General features: G+C 31.8%; 1 protein-coding gene across 1 annotated transcript in view; it reads right to left on the minus strand.

The window, feature by feature from the left end:
* The window catches only part of LOC149952578 (uncharacterized), a 32181-nt gene extending 15494 nt beyond the window's left edge, over window positions 1-16687 (minus strand). The window contains exons 1-2 of the mRNA XM_090169769.1: window positions 16624-16687; window positions 15980-16551 (exon numbers count right to left, since the gene is read on the minus strand). Coding sequence (XP_090025895.1) covers window positions 15980-16551; window positions 16624-16642 — 591 coding nt within the window. The 5' untranslated portion in view covers window positions 16643-16687. The remainder of the gene's footprint in view (window positions 1-15979; window positions 16552-16623) is intronic.
* Window positions 16688-17448: the final 761 nt, after the last annotated feature.

Consider the following 17448-nt stretch of genomic DNA (forward strand, 5'->3'; position numbering starts at 1 on the left):
TTTTAAATTTTGTTTGTAAAAGTTTTTTTTGAAAAAGTTTAGTATTATAGTTTAAATTTATTAAATAAAATAAAATATAAATTATACATTTGGTTTAGTATTTTACTATTGCAAGTAAAATTAATAGTAATTTCAATTACTTTTTAGTTTTTTTTTGACAAATATGCAAACTATTTAGTTATTTCAAAAACAAATACGTCGAATTATTTGGTATTCGAAATACTATTGGTTAGTTTTTATATCTTTAATTTTATTTTTCAGAACAATTTCTCTTTGTCTAGCTTCTTCTAACTTTAATTTAGATGGCCTTAAAGCCCAGTATTTAACAAATTTTGTAACCAAGTAGATGGAGCTTTAAACAATTTTTCAGTCATGTAGTCAAGGAAATGTTCAAATATACGTGTATTTGGTCATTTTGATGGTCAAATAGCCCAGTATGGAACTGCCAGATGATAGTCAGACGTTGAGACGCGGGTGGCGCCCGTGCCCCAGCGTCCGCGCCCTCGCCCTGATGGTGCCCCGAGCCCCCGTTGACGTCTGAAATGTGAATGGGGCACAAAATTTGTTAAATTCATGGCTTTAAGGCCATCTAAATTAAAGTTAGAAGAAGCTAGACATGGAGAAATTGTTCTGAAAAATAAAATTAAAGATATAAAAACTAAACAATAGTATTTCGAATACCAAATAATTCGACGTATTTGTTTTTGAAATAACTAAATAGTTTGCATATTTGTCAAAAAAAACTAAAAAAGTAATTGAAATTACTATTAATTTTACTTGCAATAGTAAAATACTAAACCAAATGTATAATTTATATTTTATTTTATATAATGAATTTAAACTATAATACTAAACGTTTTCAAAAAAAACTTTTACAAACAAAATTTAAAATACACATTTTTAAAATTTAACTACACCAGCTCCAAGTCACCTAGCGACTTTTTTTTAAGTAACTACTATATACAATTAAAATCAAAGGATCTGCTATATTTTTCATGCTTTGAAAACAATTCATTAAAATCTCGAGTTTTTAAATATATGTAAAACACGAAGGAGCAGATCTTTTATCACAAATTTTCAAAAATTATATTTAATTTAGTTTATAATAATATAGGGAACTCAAAAATTAGAAAACGAAAAATCAAAAAAATTACTTACTTCAACCTTTCTCCCAGTTATTAGTTTCGTTTTAAACTTGGTTTACGTTTTAGTTTTACTTTGCTATTCTAGAAAATTCCAAAATTCCTTTAGAGTTTATCAGTAAAACCACTTACTTTAAGTATTTTTTTAATTAGTTCGGTCTAATAGTAGATTACGCACCTATAATCCATGATGTTTTCATTTAAATTCAAATTATAACGAATTGAAAGTTTGAAGAAAATATTAATTTAGTTTGTAAATGAAATCCTTTTATAGTACTCTGAAGGGCTCTTAATACGTTTTGAACTTCCAAAATAAATTAATGTACTAAGTTACGTTTAAAATAACCTTTTGTAACAATTTCAATATATATATATATATATATATATATATATATATATATATATATATATATATATATATATATATATAAATAACCGTGATAAATAGTAAAACCCACTTATTTTTCAATTAATACATTTCAGATACACAAATTAATTAAATAAAAGTATTTAAATAAGAATTGCTTCACTAAATTATGCATTTGTACTTTAAATAATACCTGATTTTGAAATTATATTAGAATAATTATATTGTTAAACTTCTTTCATTTTTAAAAATGTAGTAGAAAATGAAAGATATTTTAATTAAAACATTTCTTAATTTCTTTATTACCTAAAAATATTTACAATATTTACAAATTTTTATATTGTTTAACTTCTTTCATTTTTAAAAATGTAATTGCTTGACTTAAATAAAGCGTGAAAATTATTAGTTTCAAATGATATTTACAAATCTTATCAACTCTAAAGTCTGTTTGTTTTATTTAAAAAATAGGCTTGTTCACTTTCGATTATTTAAACATTTAACAATTTTTATTTAACTATTGGTTTTTTAAATATATACCACTTTTATTCAAATAAATGCTTGGTCGGAGGCATATCATTAATTAAACGTATTGAACGTAGAGTAAGAGGCTTTTGTAGTAATTACTACCTATATTTGCATTTCAGAAATCTATTTTAACATATTGAACGCCAAGAAAAGAGGCTTTTGTAGTATTTTTCCTCCTATATTTACATATTGGAATGTAATTTAACGTATTGAAGGTAGAGTATAGAGATTTTGTAGTATTTACTACCTACATTTGCATTTCAGAAATCTATTTTAACATATTGAACGCCAAGAAAAGAGGCTTTTGTAGTATTTACTACCTATATTTGCATTATAGAAATCTATTTTAACATATTGAACGCCAAGAAAAGAGGCTTTTGTAGTATTTACTACCTATATTTACATATTGGAATGTAATTTAACGTATTGAAGGTAGAGTATAGAGATTTTGTAGTATTTACTACCTACATTTGCATTTCAGAAATCTATTTTAACATATTGAACGCCAAGAAAAGAGGCTTTTGTAGTATTTTTCCTCCTATATTTACATATTGGAATGTAATTTAACGTATTGAAGGTAGAGTATAGAGATTTTGTAGTATTTACTACCTACATTTGCATTTCAGAAATCTATTTTAACATATTGAACGCCAAGAAAAGAGGCTTTTGTAGTATTTTTCCTCCTATATTTACATATTGGAATGTAATTTAACGTATTGAAGGTAAAGTATAGAGATTTTGTAGTATTTTACTACCTATATTGGCATTTCGGAAGTATATTTAAACATGTTGAATGTAGAGTATAGAGAGTGTTGTAGTATTTTTCTTCCTACGTGACTACACCGGAAACGTCTCTGTGTTATTCGCTTTAGTAATCAAGCCGACTCTGAACATATGTTTTACTCTTTATTCTACGAGGTTTAAACATACACCATTTCAGTACATTCTTAACTTATTTCATTCTTTATATATTTGCGTATCAGAGTTGTGTGTTGTCGTATTAAAAGAAGAAAAAGGAACTTTTCATAGTGTTATTCTACCTATTTACATATCGGAAATGTATTTATATTTTACCGTATTTAAAATAAAGGTAATTGTTTTTATTGGCTTGACTTAAATAAAGCGTGAAAGTTATTAGTTTCAAAATGATATTTACAAATCTTATCCACACAAATTTAATTTAATTTTAATTTTAGTGTTTTATAGTATCTTTCTGACTATATTTGTGTATAAGAATTATATTTTAACGTATTTAAATAGTAATAAAAGCGAATTGAAAGTTTGAAGAAAATATGAATTAAGTTCGTAAATAAAATCCTTTTATAGTACTTTGAAGGACTCTTAATACGTTTTCAACTGGAATAAAATTAAAAACAATAATCTAAGATACCCTTTAAAGTTAAATTCCTTTAGAGTTTATCAGTAAAACCACTTTAAGTATTTTTTCAATCCTTATACCTATATTTACATATTGGAATTGTTACAAAAGGTTCTTTTAAACGTAACTTAGTACACTTATTAAGTATTTTTAATTTACCGTAATTAAAATATAGGTAAGTGGTTTTTATCTTATTTTATACCTACGGAAGCGATAAATAAATTAAAGCAATAAATTTTTGGAGTTTGGAGATGGGTGGAAAAAAAAATAAGGCTCTTCGTTTTTCCAACTGCTTTTCTGATGTACCCAAAAATGGACCAAAATAGACCAAAAGTACCCTTAAAACGACCAAATTCACCATTTTCGGCCCTATGTACCCCATTTCGGACCAAAAGTACCCCAATCTGGACCTATTAGCTTTATTGTAATGTTAAACTCCCATAGAGATTCCCCTAAAAGAAAAAAACTTGCGGTCCAATTTTGGGTACATGAATTATTTCGGAGAGGGAATCCATGTTTTAAATTCAAATTAACCGCGCGCCCGGGCAATCCGCGCCTCCCAGGTAATCCACGCACGCGCGCGCTATCTTCCTGCCTAGGTTATCAAGTATCATACAACTTACATAATTTCCACTTATTTCGTACGATAAAACGCGATCGAGATATTCATTTTAAGAAATACTCGTGAGATAGGTTTAAGTGCCAAGCGTACTACAATGATATTAAAATGAAGTTTAAAAATATTTCCATTCTACTTTAACAACGAATATTCCATGACGTCAAAACACTCTTAAATTCAAATTAACCGCGTCCCCCGGGGTAATCTGCGCACGCGTCGCCTAGGTTATCAATTTTTACATCATTTTATCTTATTCCGTACGATAAAACTTGATAAGATATACGTTCAAGTATCTTTCGCGATAAGCGTAGATAAATGAACAAGTTGGCCTGGACACAATATGTTGATATACGAAAAAACAAATCGTCGCGAGAAATACCATAAATACATTGACTTTTCGACGATTTTACCTCCATTTCACCCCTTAAATCCCGGATCTCGATCCCGAACCTAAACCTGAACCTGGGTTTGACGCCACACCCTCACTTTCCTTCTACTTTGCACAGTTCAAATGAAAACCTAATTACAGTGCTGGAAATAATGTTGTTAAGTTTTCTAACGAAAAAGTACTTATATGATATGTTATGTTAAATCATTAGCGAAGGATCAGTGGCAGTGCTAGGATTTGTTCGGTATAGATAGTCTACGTAGAAAAGAAGGCACTTAGTAGGTTTTTCTAAAATATACCCGTTATTTGGGCACATCCCATGATTCACCATTTGATTGATTGAATTAATTTGTTGATGCTTTTATAATATACATTGATAACATTTTATAAGGTGCATCGTCCCTGTTCCACATAAGTAATATTGCTTGGGCGTGGGCGTGACCTCTTAAATTGTATATTCGAAAAAAAAATACATTTAAATTAGAATAGAATCAATTTTCTTTTTAAAAAAAAAGAATTATGATCACTCTGAAGCTTTACAAGAAATAAATTGGAAATTATTAGTCACCAAATTTGAATGTGCGATTATTAAAAGTTAGTTATTAAGCTTATCATACAATTCCTCTATACCAACAATAATTAACCAGTTAATCATTTTGGATTTAAACCTGTTTACAGAGTTACAGGATTTTAAATTGTTATCTAATTTATTAAATAGTTTAGGCACCAAATAGGTTATACATTTTTGACCAATACTTTTGTTAGTTCTCTCGCTATTTACATTAACGATTACAACGTTTCGGGTGCTATAAGAGTTATGATACAATATTTGATGTTTAATTTTGTAATATGTCTTTAGAGTACAATTGTCTTACGGTAAAAATTTATTATGTAAATTCCCTCGACTTTCGAGGTAACTGGCATTGAGGCATATACGTATGATCTTTCGCTGCATAATTTCGAGGGACTCAATGACTGATAAATACGTGCCACCCCAGCTCATAATAGCGTAAGTTAACACAGACTGTATTAGTGCAAAATAAACCGTTCTCAACCAACGTATCGTTAAGAAGTTGCGCAAAGTATAAAATTTATACAGACGCCCTCGGAGCTTATTAATTATAATATTAATATGTTTTTTTCCATTTAAGAGAGTAGTCTACGACAATTCCTAAGTACCTAATTTCATGAACTCTTTCTAGTTCGAAACAGGTTTCCGAGCAACACGTAAAATTGGGTTCTACATGAATTATTAAATCATACGCGTCATTGTCAACAATACTACTTGAGAAACATATATTTATACTGATATTTAAGGTTAACAAGTTTATACTTAGGATTTTATGTACAAGTGATATGTTATATTGGACTTTCACAAATACCTCTTTTCTCGGTGTTGATCATTCGTGGCACTTTAAACAAAGAACTCACTAACCTGGAAAAAATGAAAATTATCGTGAACAAAATATTTACTCTATCGCTAAATAAGTCTTCTTAAAACGATTGACCAATTAGTGTTTAGAGAAAACTCTTGAAGCTTGCAAGGGACATAATTATAATTTATATCTCAACGAAAGACGACACCATTTAAGGAGCGCTCTAGATCGCCTTTGTCTTAGGAAATCAAAACCCGATCTCAATCTTACAGGTTCACCCACTTTTTCAAAACCATTTTTAGCGCTCCTAGAACGCTCGCGAATCGTCGGGAGCGATTCTCTTAAATTTCCATGAAAGGGCTATTTTTTTAAAAGCACCCTCAGAGCGTTAGAAAACAATCGGTGGGAAACGCTAGACTAGTTTTAGAGCAGAAACACTCACCCATTTAGAGTCCAACAATATCGACGCTTTTCTATTGAACGGATTATAATTCAAATTTGTTACGACAAAACTATTGTGCTTTTAAGAATATACTTTTTAGTACGTTAAAGCTTTTAAAAAGCTATTTGAGTTATGAAATGTTTTTAATAATTGTTACCACATTTGTAAACCGGCTCTTTGTTAAATTGATTTTGATGTTGTTGAATCACTGTCGTAGTTGCGTTATTAATAATCACTTGATGCATTTTAGGTTTGCCTAATGTCGAAGCGAGTTTGGAAACGCACAAACTTCTCAACCGTTGGTTGTAGAGGGATTATCTATGCACTTCCAAAATATGAACCAACCCTTGCGATTTCAAAAACGCACGATTCAAAGCCGTATCACTAATATTTAACAAATTATCAAAAATGAGTTTTGACGGTTCCCGCCAAACTGGTAATTTTTCGCAGACGAAACCGGTGATTTACGAAAGATATTGGAAAATAAATAAAAGTGTCAATTGATTTCATCGATCTATCTGTTAAAGTATTCTAGCACAATTAAAAAGAGCACCAAAATTTCACTTGTCGAAGACTTTTTGAACAAAGTGTATGGTAACAATTATAGAAATTTACTGGCAACCCCGATTCCAGAAAATCCCTGTCAATTTAACGGTCACATCTGTTTGCCGATATTTCAGAAAGTTTCTGTAAAATTAACACTTCTATCCAAATTCCAAGAAACAGTCCCATTTTTGTAAATTTCACAGATGTCAACTGCGTTTCTAATGTTTTTCACAGAAATTATTATATATTTTACAGCTTCGCCCTGCATTGAAAACCAGTAATTTTTAAAGAAACATCCGTACATTTAACTGTTTTTCACGCAGAGACCATCACTATCAAAATTACAGAAACTTTCTAGCAGCACATGATGGTTGAATATTTCAGTAAGATTTACAGGCATTTCTGCTCGTAGAGTTTGAGATATTCACTTTAAAATGAACAGGTATATTGTTATCCACAATTTCGTTAACTTAATTGTGTGTTTCCGTATTTTAACCAAATTCACATTTTACTGTTTTTCATGGTTTTTACCTCTCCGAGGGGACTTTGTACCCTAGGAGGGGTTATACAACCACCGTGTCTGTCTGTGGGTCTGTCTGTCAGGCCTGCGAACGCGTTCGCATTTTCGGGGCAAAGGGTAATCACTGCGTAGTGCGTACGCAGTTTCTTAGAATCTGGGAAAAGGTTTTTCCAAAAGCGCCCTCTTTTTGTCATTGGGTGTAGTATAATTTTTTAATCAGCCGGGATTCGAACCTGAGCCCTCTTGAACGAGAGGTGAGCGTTCTACCGCACAACCACGGATACAGTTACGTTTCGCTGAAAATTAAAAACTCTTCCGAGGAGAGGTATATTTTGGCTTGCCAACTTGTATAATTCTGTATTTAAGTGTATTTAATTATATTTGTTTTGAAGTGTATTTATTTATACTTGTATTTAAGTGTATTTATTTATACTTCTATTTAAGTGTATTTATTTATACTTGTATTTTATCGTATTTAATTATACTTATATTTTAGTCTATTTATTTATACTTGTATTTAAGTGTATTTATTTATACTTCTATTTAAGTGTATTTATTTATACTTGTATTTTATCGTATTTAATTATACTTATATTTTAGTCTATTTATTTATACTTGTATTTAAGTGTATTTATTTATACTTGTATTGAAGTGTATTTATTTATACTTCTATTTAGTGTATTTATTTATATTTGTATTTTAGTGTATTTATTTATACTTGTATTTAAGTGTATTTATTTATACTTGTATTTAATCGTATTTATTTAGACTTGTATTTAAGTGTATTTATTTATATTTGTATTTTCACAATAAATTGGGGCTTAACATATCAGTAGAATTAATGTTCAGTATTTTTGTCCTATATGTGAGTTCACCATTGCAATTTATAGTGATATTTTTCGAAATTATTGCGTAGAGTTTCCATATTTATCGAACAACTTCTATTCTCGGTCTTTGGTAGAAATTCGATGGTCTGATAAATGTCCCAAAGTCAAAATATCGTATGGAATAAGTTGAGAATGTATTGAAATGATGTAAGTTGTAAAGATTGATACTTGATAACCTGGGTGGGAGATAGTGAGCGCACGCGTGCGAGGTTTACCCGGGGCGCGCGGTTAATTTGAATTTAAATGAAAACATGGATATGAGGGTTTTTAAAAGTGACGTCATAGAATATTTGATAGTTTATAGTAAACTACGTCACAAGTGATTTGTTAAAGATAATGACATTAAATTGAGTTTAAAATTAATTTGATTAAGTGTCTATATATTTGTATATCGGAATGTAATTGTACACGTGATTCCGTATGGGGACCTGGTAAATTTATATATATACGTAACGCTGCTCATTTCAAATGGGTATACGAATACTATAAATTACATTCCGATATACAAATATATATATACTTGACGTTCAATACGTTTAAATAGCTTTCCAAAATGTAAATATAGGTAGTAAAATAATACAAAAACACCTTAACTTGGTGTTCAATACGTTGAAATACTTTTCCGATACGTAAATATAGGTAGAAAGATACTGTTAAAACATCTAAACTTTACTTTTAATGCAACAAAATCGTGCCTATCGCGGTAGTGAGGATTCTCTCTCCGAAATACTTCATGTACCCAAAATTGGACCGCAATTTTTTTCTTTTAGGTGAATCTCTATGGGAGTTTAACTCGAGGGGTAAGACACTCTGCGAACTCGGTGTACACTGCCGTACCTTTGACAGTGCTAAATGGAACTCGCGAACTCTTGAAAATATGTATCTTTAACAGTGCTAAATGCACGAACTAGGTGTACAGATTATTTGAGACTGTCTTACCCCTCGGTTTAACATTACAATAAAGCCAATAGGTCCAGTTTAGCGTACTTATGGTCCGAAATAGGGTACATAGGGCCGGTAACAGTGACTTTGGGCGCTTCAAGGGTACTTTTGGTCCATTTTGGTCCATTTTTGGTTACTCAGGACCAGCTTGTTTTGCATTATCTTATATAAACTGTTATAAAAGACGTATGAGGGGTTAATGAAAATAAAAAAGCTCTGGTCTAGCTCATTTCAAATGGGTATACGAATTCGTTAAATTACATTCCGATATACAAATATATATCCTGGACGTTCAATACGTTTAAATAGCTTTACAAAATGTATATATAGGTAGTAAATACTACAAAAACCTTTTACTCTACGATAAATACGTTAAATATATTTCAATACGCTAATATAGGTGGAAAAATACTACTCAAATTTTTATAAAATACATTTCCGATATGTAAATAGGTAGAATAACACTATAACAATTCCTTTTTCTACTTTTATTACGACAAAACACAACTCTGATACACAAATATATGAAGAAAATACAATAACTCTTTACTCTACATTCGATACGTTAAAATACATTTCCGATACACAAATATAGATAAAGAAATACTACAAAATGTAAAAATGTAGAAACTACTACACATTAACCATTATGAATTTAAGCTTACAACATCCTTCACGTAGAGTAAAACATGTAAATTCAGAGTTAAAAAAAAACAGTGAAACGTAACTGTATCCGTGGTTGAGGGCTCGGGTTCGAATCCCGGCCGATTAAAAAATTATACTACACCCAATGACAAAAAGAGGGCGCTTTTGGAAAAACCTTTTCCCTGATGCTAAGAAACTGCGTACGCAGTGATTACCCTTTGCCCCAAAAATGCGAACGCATTCGCAGGCCTGACAGACCGACCCACAGACAGACCCACAGACGGACAGACACGGTGGTTGTATAACCCCTCCTAGGGTACAAAGTCCCCTCGGAGAGGTAATTAGTTGCATAATGTTTTTATATTTCTTTCTTAATTACAGTGATGCTTAAAAACAAACCTTAAATCTATAAAAAAGAAGGGTTTTTTAACCAGGGATAAATTTATTTTAATAGATGCTTTGGTGATATCTATCGGCGGCAATGGAAAATAATATACAAAGTACTAAAAGTCCAAGTGTTATTAAAATTTTAATTGCTATATTATATTTATGGTATGTTCTAAAACCCATTATGGTATTTGAAATAGCTTAAAATAAGAAAAAACTAAACATATTTCTTTACGCATAGACAGCGTATTTATTTTTACCGGGGCAAAGTCCAAAACGCGATACCGGAGCAAAGTCGAAAAACCGTTTTTGCAGAACTTTAAAGGTTGGCAAAACCACCGTCTGGCGGTAAGCGTTAACGGTTGGTGCGGCTTGGTGCGGTTGTGTTTTTTCGTTAACGTTCACCGTCGTGACGGTTTCAACTTAGTTTCATTGGAAATGTTATAATTGTAATGTTTATGTGTAGTGCGGGAATGTTGATTTTGCGTTATGGCGGTTGTAGATGATTAATTTGTTGTGTATGCGTTTTGTAAGTATGGGTGTTTGCTCTCCAACTTCTTCATACTGATTTTTTGGGACGGACCGAGTGCTGAGGATTACGATAAACGTCTCAACGTCCAAATGGCAGGGTTTCCACCAATTGTTTATGGTATTCGTCTTAGTATCAATTTTGCGATCGCATCGGGCGGGATTCAAACCCGAGCCCTCCTGCATGACAGGCGAGTGTTCTACCACAGAACCACCGATACATGATACGTTTCAAAGAAAATTGTAAGCTCAGCTTAAGCGGAATCGTTTATTACAAATTAACAGAGCATTAAATTTCAGTTTTTAAAATAGAACGAAATTTCGTGTTCCATTAAATTATTGTTGATTATCAGAATGCGCCGCCCAGGATTCGAACCCGATCCCTTCTATATGACAGGCGAATGTTCTACCACAGAACCACCGATGCATATAACGTTTCTTAAAAAATTATAAACTCAGCTTAATAGAAGAGTATATTAATGGTTTTAAAGTCTACATATTTTACGTATGAAATTTTTAAGGTCAAATCTTGTTTTAGCGCAGACAGCAAAGATAAGAGGGTTAAAGGGTAGAACATCTGGGTGGTCCACTTTGTTAGATTTTTGTTATTTATTTACGGGTTTTATTAATTAATTAATTATCCTATCTTATAAGGTTTTGCATTATTTCTGTCCCCAAAATTGCGCTTCTTAAATAGCGTAACGTATTAAAGTTGAATAAATAGTGTTTATAGTATGTTTCTGACTATATTTGCGTATAAGCAGTATTTTCCAACCTTTATTTACACATTGGAAAGTTAATTTAACGTATTAAAGTTGAATACAGAGTTTTTACCTCTGCGAGGGGACAAAGTCCCCTAGGAGGGGTTATTATAGTATCTTTTTGACTATATTTGTGCATAAGAATTTTATTTTACCGTATTTAAAATATAGATAAGTGGTTTTTGTCGTATTTTTATACCTATATTTACATATTGAATTTTTTATAAATTTTAATTTTCTTATTTACAACACTATCTATAATATATAAGTTTATACCTGAATTTATAAGCTTATTTAATTGGCATATCATTTTCGACTAATCTACAAATTTTTTAAAAAATAATATTTGTAATAGGAAAATCGTGGATGTAAAATTACTTGAAATAACGTTAGCCTAATTTTACACATTGTCAGCGGTAGAATTACTATATTACCTAAATATTACAAATATACTTTATAAAGATCAACTCTTACTTATTGATAAAACTTTAACTTTGTAAATAAGTAAATGGTTACAACTCTTATTTGTACTCCAAAACAAAATTTATGAATAAATTATATTAAAATAAACTTTTATGGACCCACTTTTTCAGATTATTTTCTTCCATCAACTATATTTTGGAGTTCGTTAGTATCATTTTTTTGTGTGTTAAATTGGATAAAATATATTTCAGATATTCGACTCTTCGATCGTAGGCATGTCATTAGTTTAACGTATTGAACGTAGAGTTAGAGGCTTTTGTAATATTTACTTCATATATTTGCATTTCAGCTATCTATTTTAACATATTGAACGCCAAGAAAAGAGGTTTTTGTAGGGTTTTTCCTCCTATATTTACATATTGAAATGTAATTTAACGTTTTGAAGGTAGAGTATAGAGATTTTGTAGTATTTTACTACCTATAATGGCATTTCGGAAGTATATTTAAACATGTTGAATGTAGAGATTGTTGTAGTATTTTTATTCTTACGTAACAACACCGGAAACGTCTGTGTTATTCTCTTTAGTAATCAAGCCGACTCTGAACATGTTTTACTCTTTTTTCTACGACGTTTTAACATACACCATTTCAATACATTCTTAACTTATTCCATACGCTATTTAAAACACACGAGATAAAGATAACGAGGAAACAAGATAACTCTGAACTTATATATTTTACTCTATACGTGAAGGATGTTGTAAGCTTAAATTCATAATGGTTTATGTGTAGTATTTTTCTGCTTTTTTACATTTTGTAGTATTTTTTTATCTATATTTGTGTATCGGAAATGTATTTTAACGTATCGAACGTAGAGTAAAGAGTTTTTTTTGTATTAACTGTATATATTTGTGTATCAGAGTTGTGTTTTGCCGTATTAAAAGTTGAAAAAGTAATTTTTATAGTGTTATTCTACCTATTTACATATCGGAAATGTATTTTATCAAATTTAAAAAGGGATTTGAGTAGTTTTTTTCTACCTATATTTGCATATTGCAAATGTATATTAAGGTATTAAAAGCAGAATTCATCTTTCTGACTAGAGTCTTACCAATCATACATACACCATCTAATCTGGAATCTATGTTTAACAATTCGATGAATTCGTGTTTACAAATGTTATTTTAAACGTAACTTAGTACATTAATTAAGTATTTTTAAATATTTGAATATCGGAATTGCATTTTGTTGCATTAAAAGTAGAGTTTAGATGTTTTTGTAGTATTTTTCTATGCATTAGCATATCTGAAATAGATTTTATCCGATTTAAAGTAGAGTTAAGATGTTTAAATAGTATCTTTCTACCTTTATTTGCGTGTCGGAAAAGTATTTCAACGTGTTGAACACCAAGTTAAGGTGTTTTTGTATTATTTTACTACCAATATTTACATTTTGGAAAGCTATTTAAACGTATTGAACGTCAAGTATTTATATATTTGTATATCAGAATGTAATTTAACGTATTCGTATACCCATTTGAAATGAGCAGCGTTACGTATATATCTAAATTTGCCAGGTCCCCATACGGAATCACGTGCACAATTACATTTCGATATACAAATATATAGACACTTAATGACATTAAATTGAGTTTAAAATTAATTTGATTATCGTTAACAAAACACTTGTGACGTAGTTTACTATAAAGTAGCAAATATTATATGACGTCACTTTTAAAAACCCTCATATCCATGTTTTCATTTAAATTCAAATTAACCGCGCGCCCCGGGAAATCCGAGCACGCGCGCGAGCACTATCTCCCACCCAGGTTATCAAGTATCAATCTTTACAACTTACATCATTTCAATACATTCTCAACTTATTCCATACATTTTTTAAAACACGAAATAAAGAGAAACAAGCCGAACCTGAACTTATACGTTCAAGTACCATATAAGTGTCTCGTGACGTCGCTCATTAAAACACTCGAGATAAGTGGAGATAAAGATAATGTAAAACAAGCCGGTCCTGAAAAACATATGTTGATATGAGAAAAAACAAATCGTCGCGATAAATATCATAAATTCATTGACGTTTCAGCGATTTTTTTCTTATTTCACCCCAAAAACCCGGATCCCGATCTCGAACCCGAACCCGTATCCGGGTTCGGAGTGTCGACCTTACTTTCCTTCTAATGCTTTAAAATAAAAGCTGTAAGAAGTACAACTACTTATCTCAGAGCCGAGCCTATTTTTTAGATTTTTCGTAAACAACTCTGACCGGAAATTTCCTTCTCTTCTGTAGAAAGGGCATATTTGAGTCAGACTGAGCTAGTTCTTATCGCGGAATGAATACCACTTATCCCTTGCGTGAAGCTGTTAAAATTTCTGCTAATATGGTGTTATCTGTCAAGTCGTCTAATTTACACACGTCCATTTTAGTGTCGAAATTTCTCGCGAACCAGATAAACATTCTAATAAAACGAAGCGATTCTCTCATTAATTTTGAACTATAGTGAAGCTTCTTGCCTACTTTAATAATTCCAAATCATTAATAATAACGCTTCATTGATTTATTTTATACATTCTAGCAGATCTACCGGAACCATTAAGAAATCTTGGCAACGCGGATAGTTACGCTAAAGACAGAATAATAATAAAACCATACTCTTCTGCTGAGTCCTCCCAATTCAGCTTTCGGCACGATTTAGTCAATTTTTGCGAGTTCAAGTCGAAGAATCCATAAGGTGAGAAAGAGATAGAGAGAGGTCTAACTTTCATTGTAATTAAACAGGCGTCCCACTTTATTTCCCCCCCTTTTTTAGTATACCGATACCCCACTCTAGAAGTGAGCCCGCAAAGTGATATATCGATTGAATCGTTTTGTCAATGGCATTTAAAGGTTTCTTTCTTGAATAATCTGAAAAACTATTATTGTTATTTCAATGGCCTTAATCTTGTAAGTAAACTATTTCAGTGGTTTGAGTTTTTTCGCTATGTGATTGATGTTTCTCAGAAGTAGCTTAAGCTACTTGTACCTGTGGTTTATCTATATTTTTAAGATCCAGCTATTGTGCCCTCCTATTAGGTCGATACTCGTATTTTTATTGGTTTTTTAAGGAAAACATTTTATTACGTTGATGGCTTTTATGTAGAAGTATGTAAACTAAAAAAACTTACATTTACAAATAGTGTGAATTCAATACAACAAAACCATTACAATAATACAATACGTTACTACACAACTTGCATTTTCTATATACATTAATTAAACATTACTTTTAAACTTTTTTGTATAGACTTTGTTTCGCGCTAAACCACAGGTGCCGAGATGTTCGCCATTGACTGTCACTTAATCCACCATTCTCGCTCTCCTAGCAGTGATTGTAGGTGAGGGTTTTTAGACCACCTTACTTATGTTTCTACAATAATCCTACAGAGCTCAGTTAGAGTTTAGATGTATATAAGAGTCACCTCAGCTTAAGGGGTTAACAACTGCCTAGAATTATGTACACCAGAGAGGGGGATGTCCCGCTGGTGATTGAGAATTTCATTCTCAATCACCAGCGGGACACAAAGAGCTTGGCTCCCGCCGTTCACCCGCGCCTCTCCCGTTCCTCCCCCACCCGCGCCCCCATCTCAATCACCAGAATTTCCAATCACCAGAATTTCTAATCACCAGAATTTCTATTCACCAGATTCTCCCGTTCACGGGTTGCTTTCCCCCACCCCCCATTCACTGGATACTTTATCTCTCGTTCACCAGCTCCTTTCCCCCATTGCGTTCACCCCTTCTAATCACCAGTTGCTTTCCCCCATCCCCATTCTCCAAAATTAGTTTTGCTCGCACAGATATCTGGAGATTAGATTTTTACCCGTTTGCTTATCGCTTCAGAACTCCTTAATTTCTAATCTCTAGGCAATAAAAACAAGTTATTTACATTTAATTTTTTTATTTTAGAACTTTGTTTACATGTTAGTAGGTACTATCAGATATTCCATTAGATGGTTATCTTGTGCATTACACAATGAAAACAAATTAAAGTAGCTAAGTTTACAGGTTAATTGATTATCTACGAGTAAATTAGTAAAATCTTGTAGTACTTCCGAGGGTGATTTAAAACAGCCAAAATAAGATTTTACTTGATGGTACGAATTAAATTGATCTGGGTACAAAAATAAACCCTCGAAAGGTTTTCCATATAATAATTCATGAATTTTTTTAAGGTTTTTAACAATAGCTAAGTACATGCATTCGATAACATTTTTATGTTCGTTTAAAAGATTTATTTGAAACCGAATAAAATCAATTTTTTTTTGGAACTCACCGATTTCGCGAGCTCCCAGATCCAGAACATGACCGTAGGCAGAGTTCAATTTGATGTTGTTGGTTGTGGCGACGACGGATACGTTGTTGTCGTGATAGTCGATGATGTTGTGGGTTAGAGACGATGCTCCGGTTTGCGTAGCGGCGAAAAGCTCTCCCCAAAGAGAGAGTAGATTGGTGAAAGCTTCGGAGGTCAGGAACAGAATATTTTCGTTCGATTTTTTGAAGAAGAGAACTTGTAATTTTGATCCGTCGAAACCAAAAGAAATGTAGACTGATCCTCCTAACGTGATTTTTATGTTGATACGTCTTTCTTGGCCCCTGCGTTTGGATACGGTATGCGTCTCGGCTATAGAAAATGAAAATGTTAAGCCTTTGTCTATTGAAATAGTAATAGTATTATTAAAAAAATAATGCTTACCAATAGATCGTTTTTCCATGTTTACGGTAGATGACGAGAGCAAAGTGGATGCACTTCTTTTCAGTTCCACGTCTCAGAGAGAAATGACGCGTGGGAGATTAATCAGTTCCTATCTTGTTGAGATTAATTCATCACGTGATCTAAACTTCAAATAACCCTCAAATTCTATCGGCTGTCTCTCTCTGAGATAACTGTTCTAGACACTCGAAATTAAACCGTCCCGTGCTCGAAACTGCCTCTAATTATTCCCATTGACGTCACATATTAATCCACTTGGAAGAAGAAAAAAACCCATTGTAGTTTCCTCTCGAGAGCTTGTGAAGCAATCATATCCTAGAAAACAATACAATTAATAGAAATTAACATAAAATTAGTATACTTTTAATACCATTTTGTGAACTACAGTGAAAAAAGTTAAAATTTTACGGTAGAAACGTTTTCAAAATACCACAAAATGAACTCAAATAAGAAAATTGTAATTAAAATAATCACTACGGCTATAATTTTAGAAGGTTGTTTCAGGACGGTGATTATGGCAGATGTTTGTACTTCAGTGTCCATATCGGAAATGAAGTTAAATGGAATATTTTGCGTAAATAAGTATAAATTTTAGCATAACCCTAATATATTCTCGAGAACTGAACAAGTTCTTTGGGAATAAGAGATAAGCTTACTATCTTACCCCTAGGCCCTATATAAGGGGGGTGCCTGAACCGGGGGAACGTCACTCTATTGTTGTTCTTTGTGCGTCTAGTACCAGGATTTTTGAAGCGCGCTCTCTCTCTACGTAAGTTTATTTTGAATTTTTTTATCGTAATTTTTTGA

The sequence above is a fragment of the Leiobunum rupestre genome, chromosome 3 (assembly GCF_980474605.1).
Source record: "Leiobunum rupestre chromosome 3, qqLeiRupe1.1.hap1, whole genome shotgun sequence".
NCBI classification, from domain to species: Eukaryota; Metazoa; Arthropoda; class Arachnida; order Opiliones; family Sclerosomatidae; genus Leiobunum; species Leiobunum rupestre.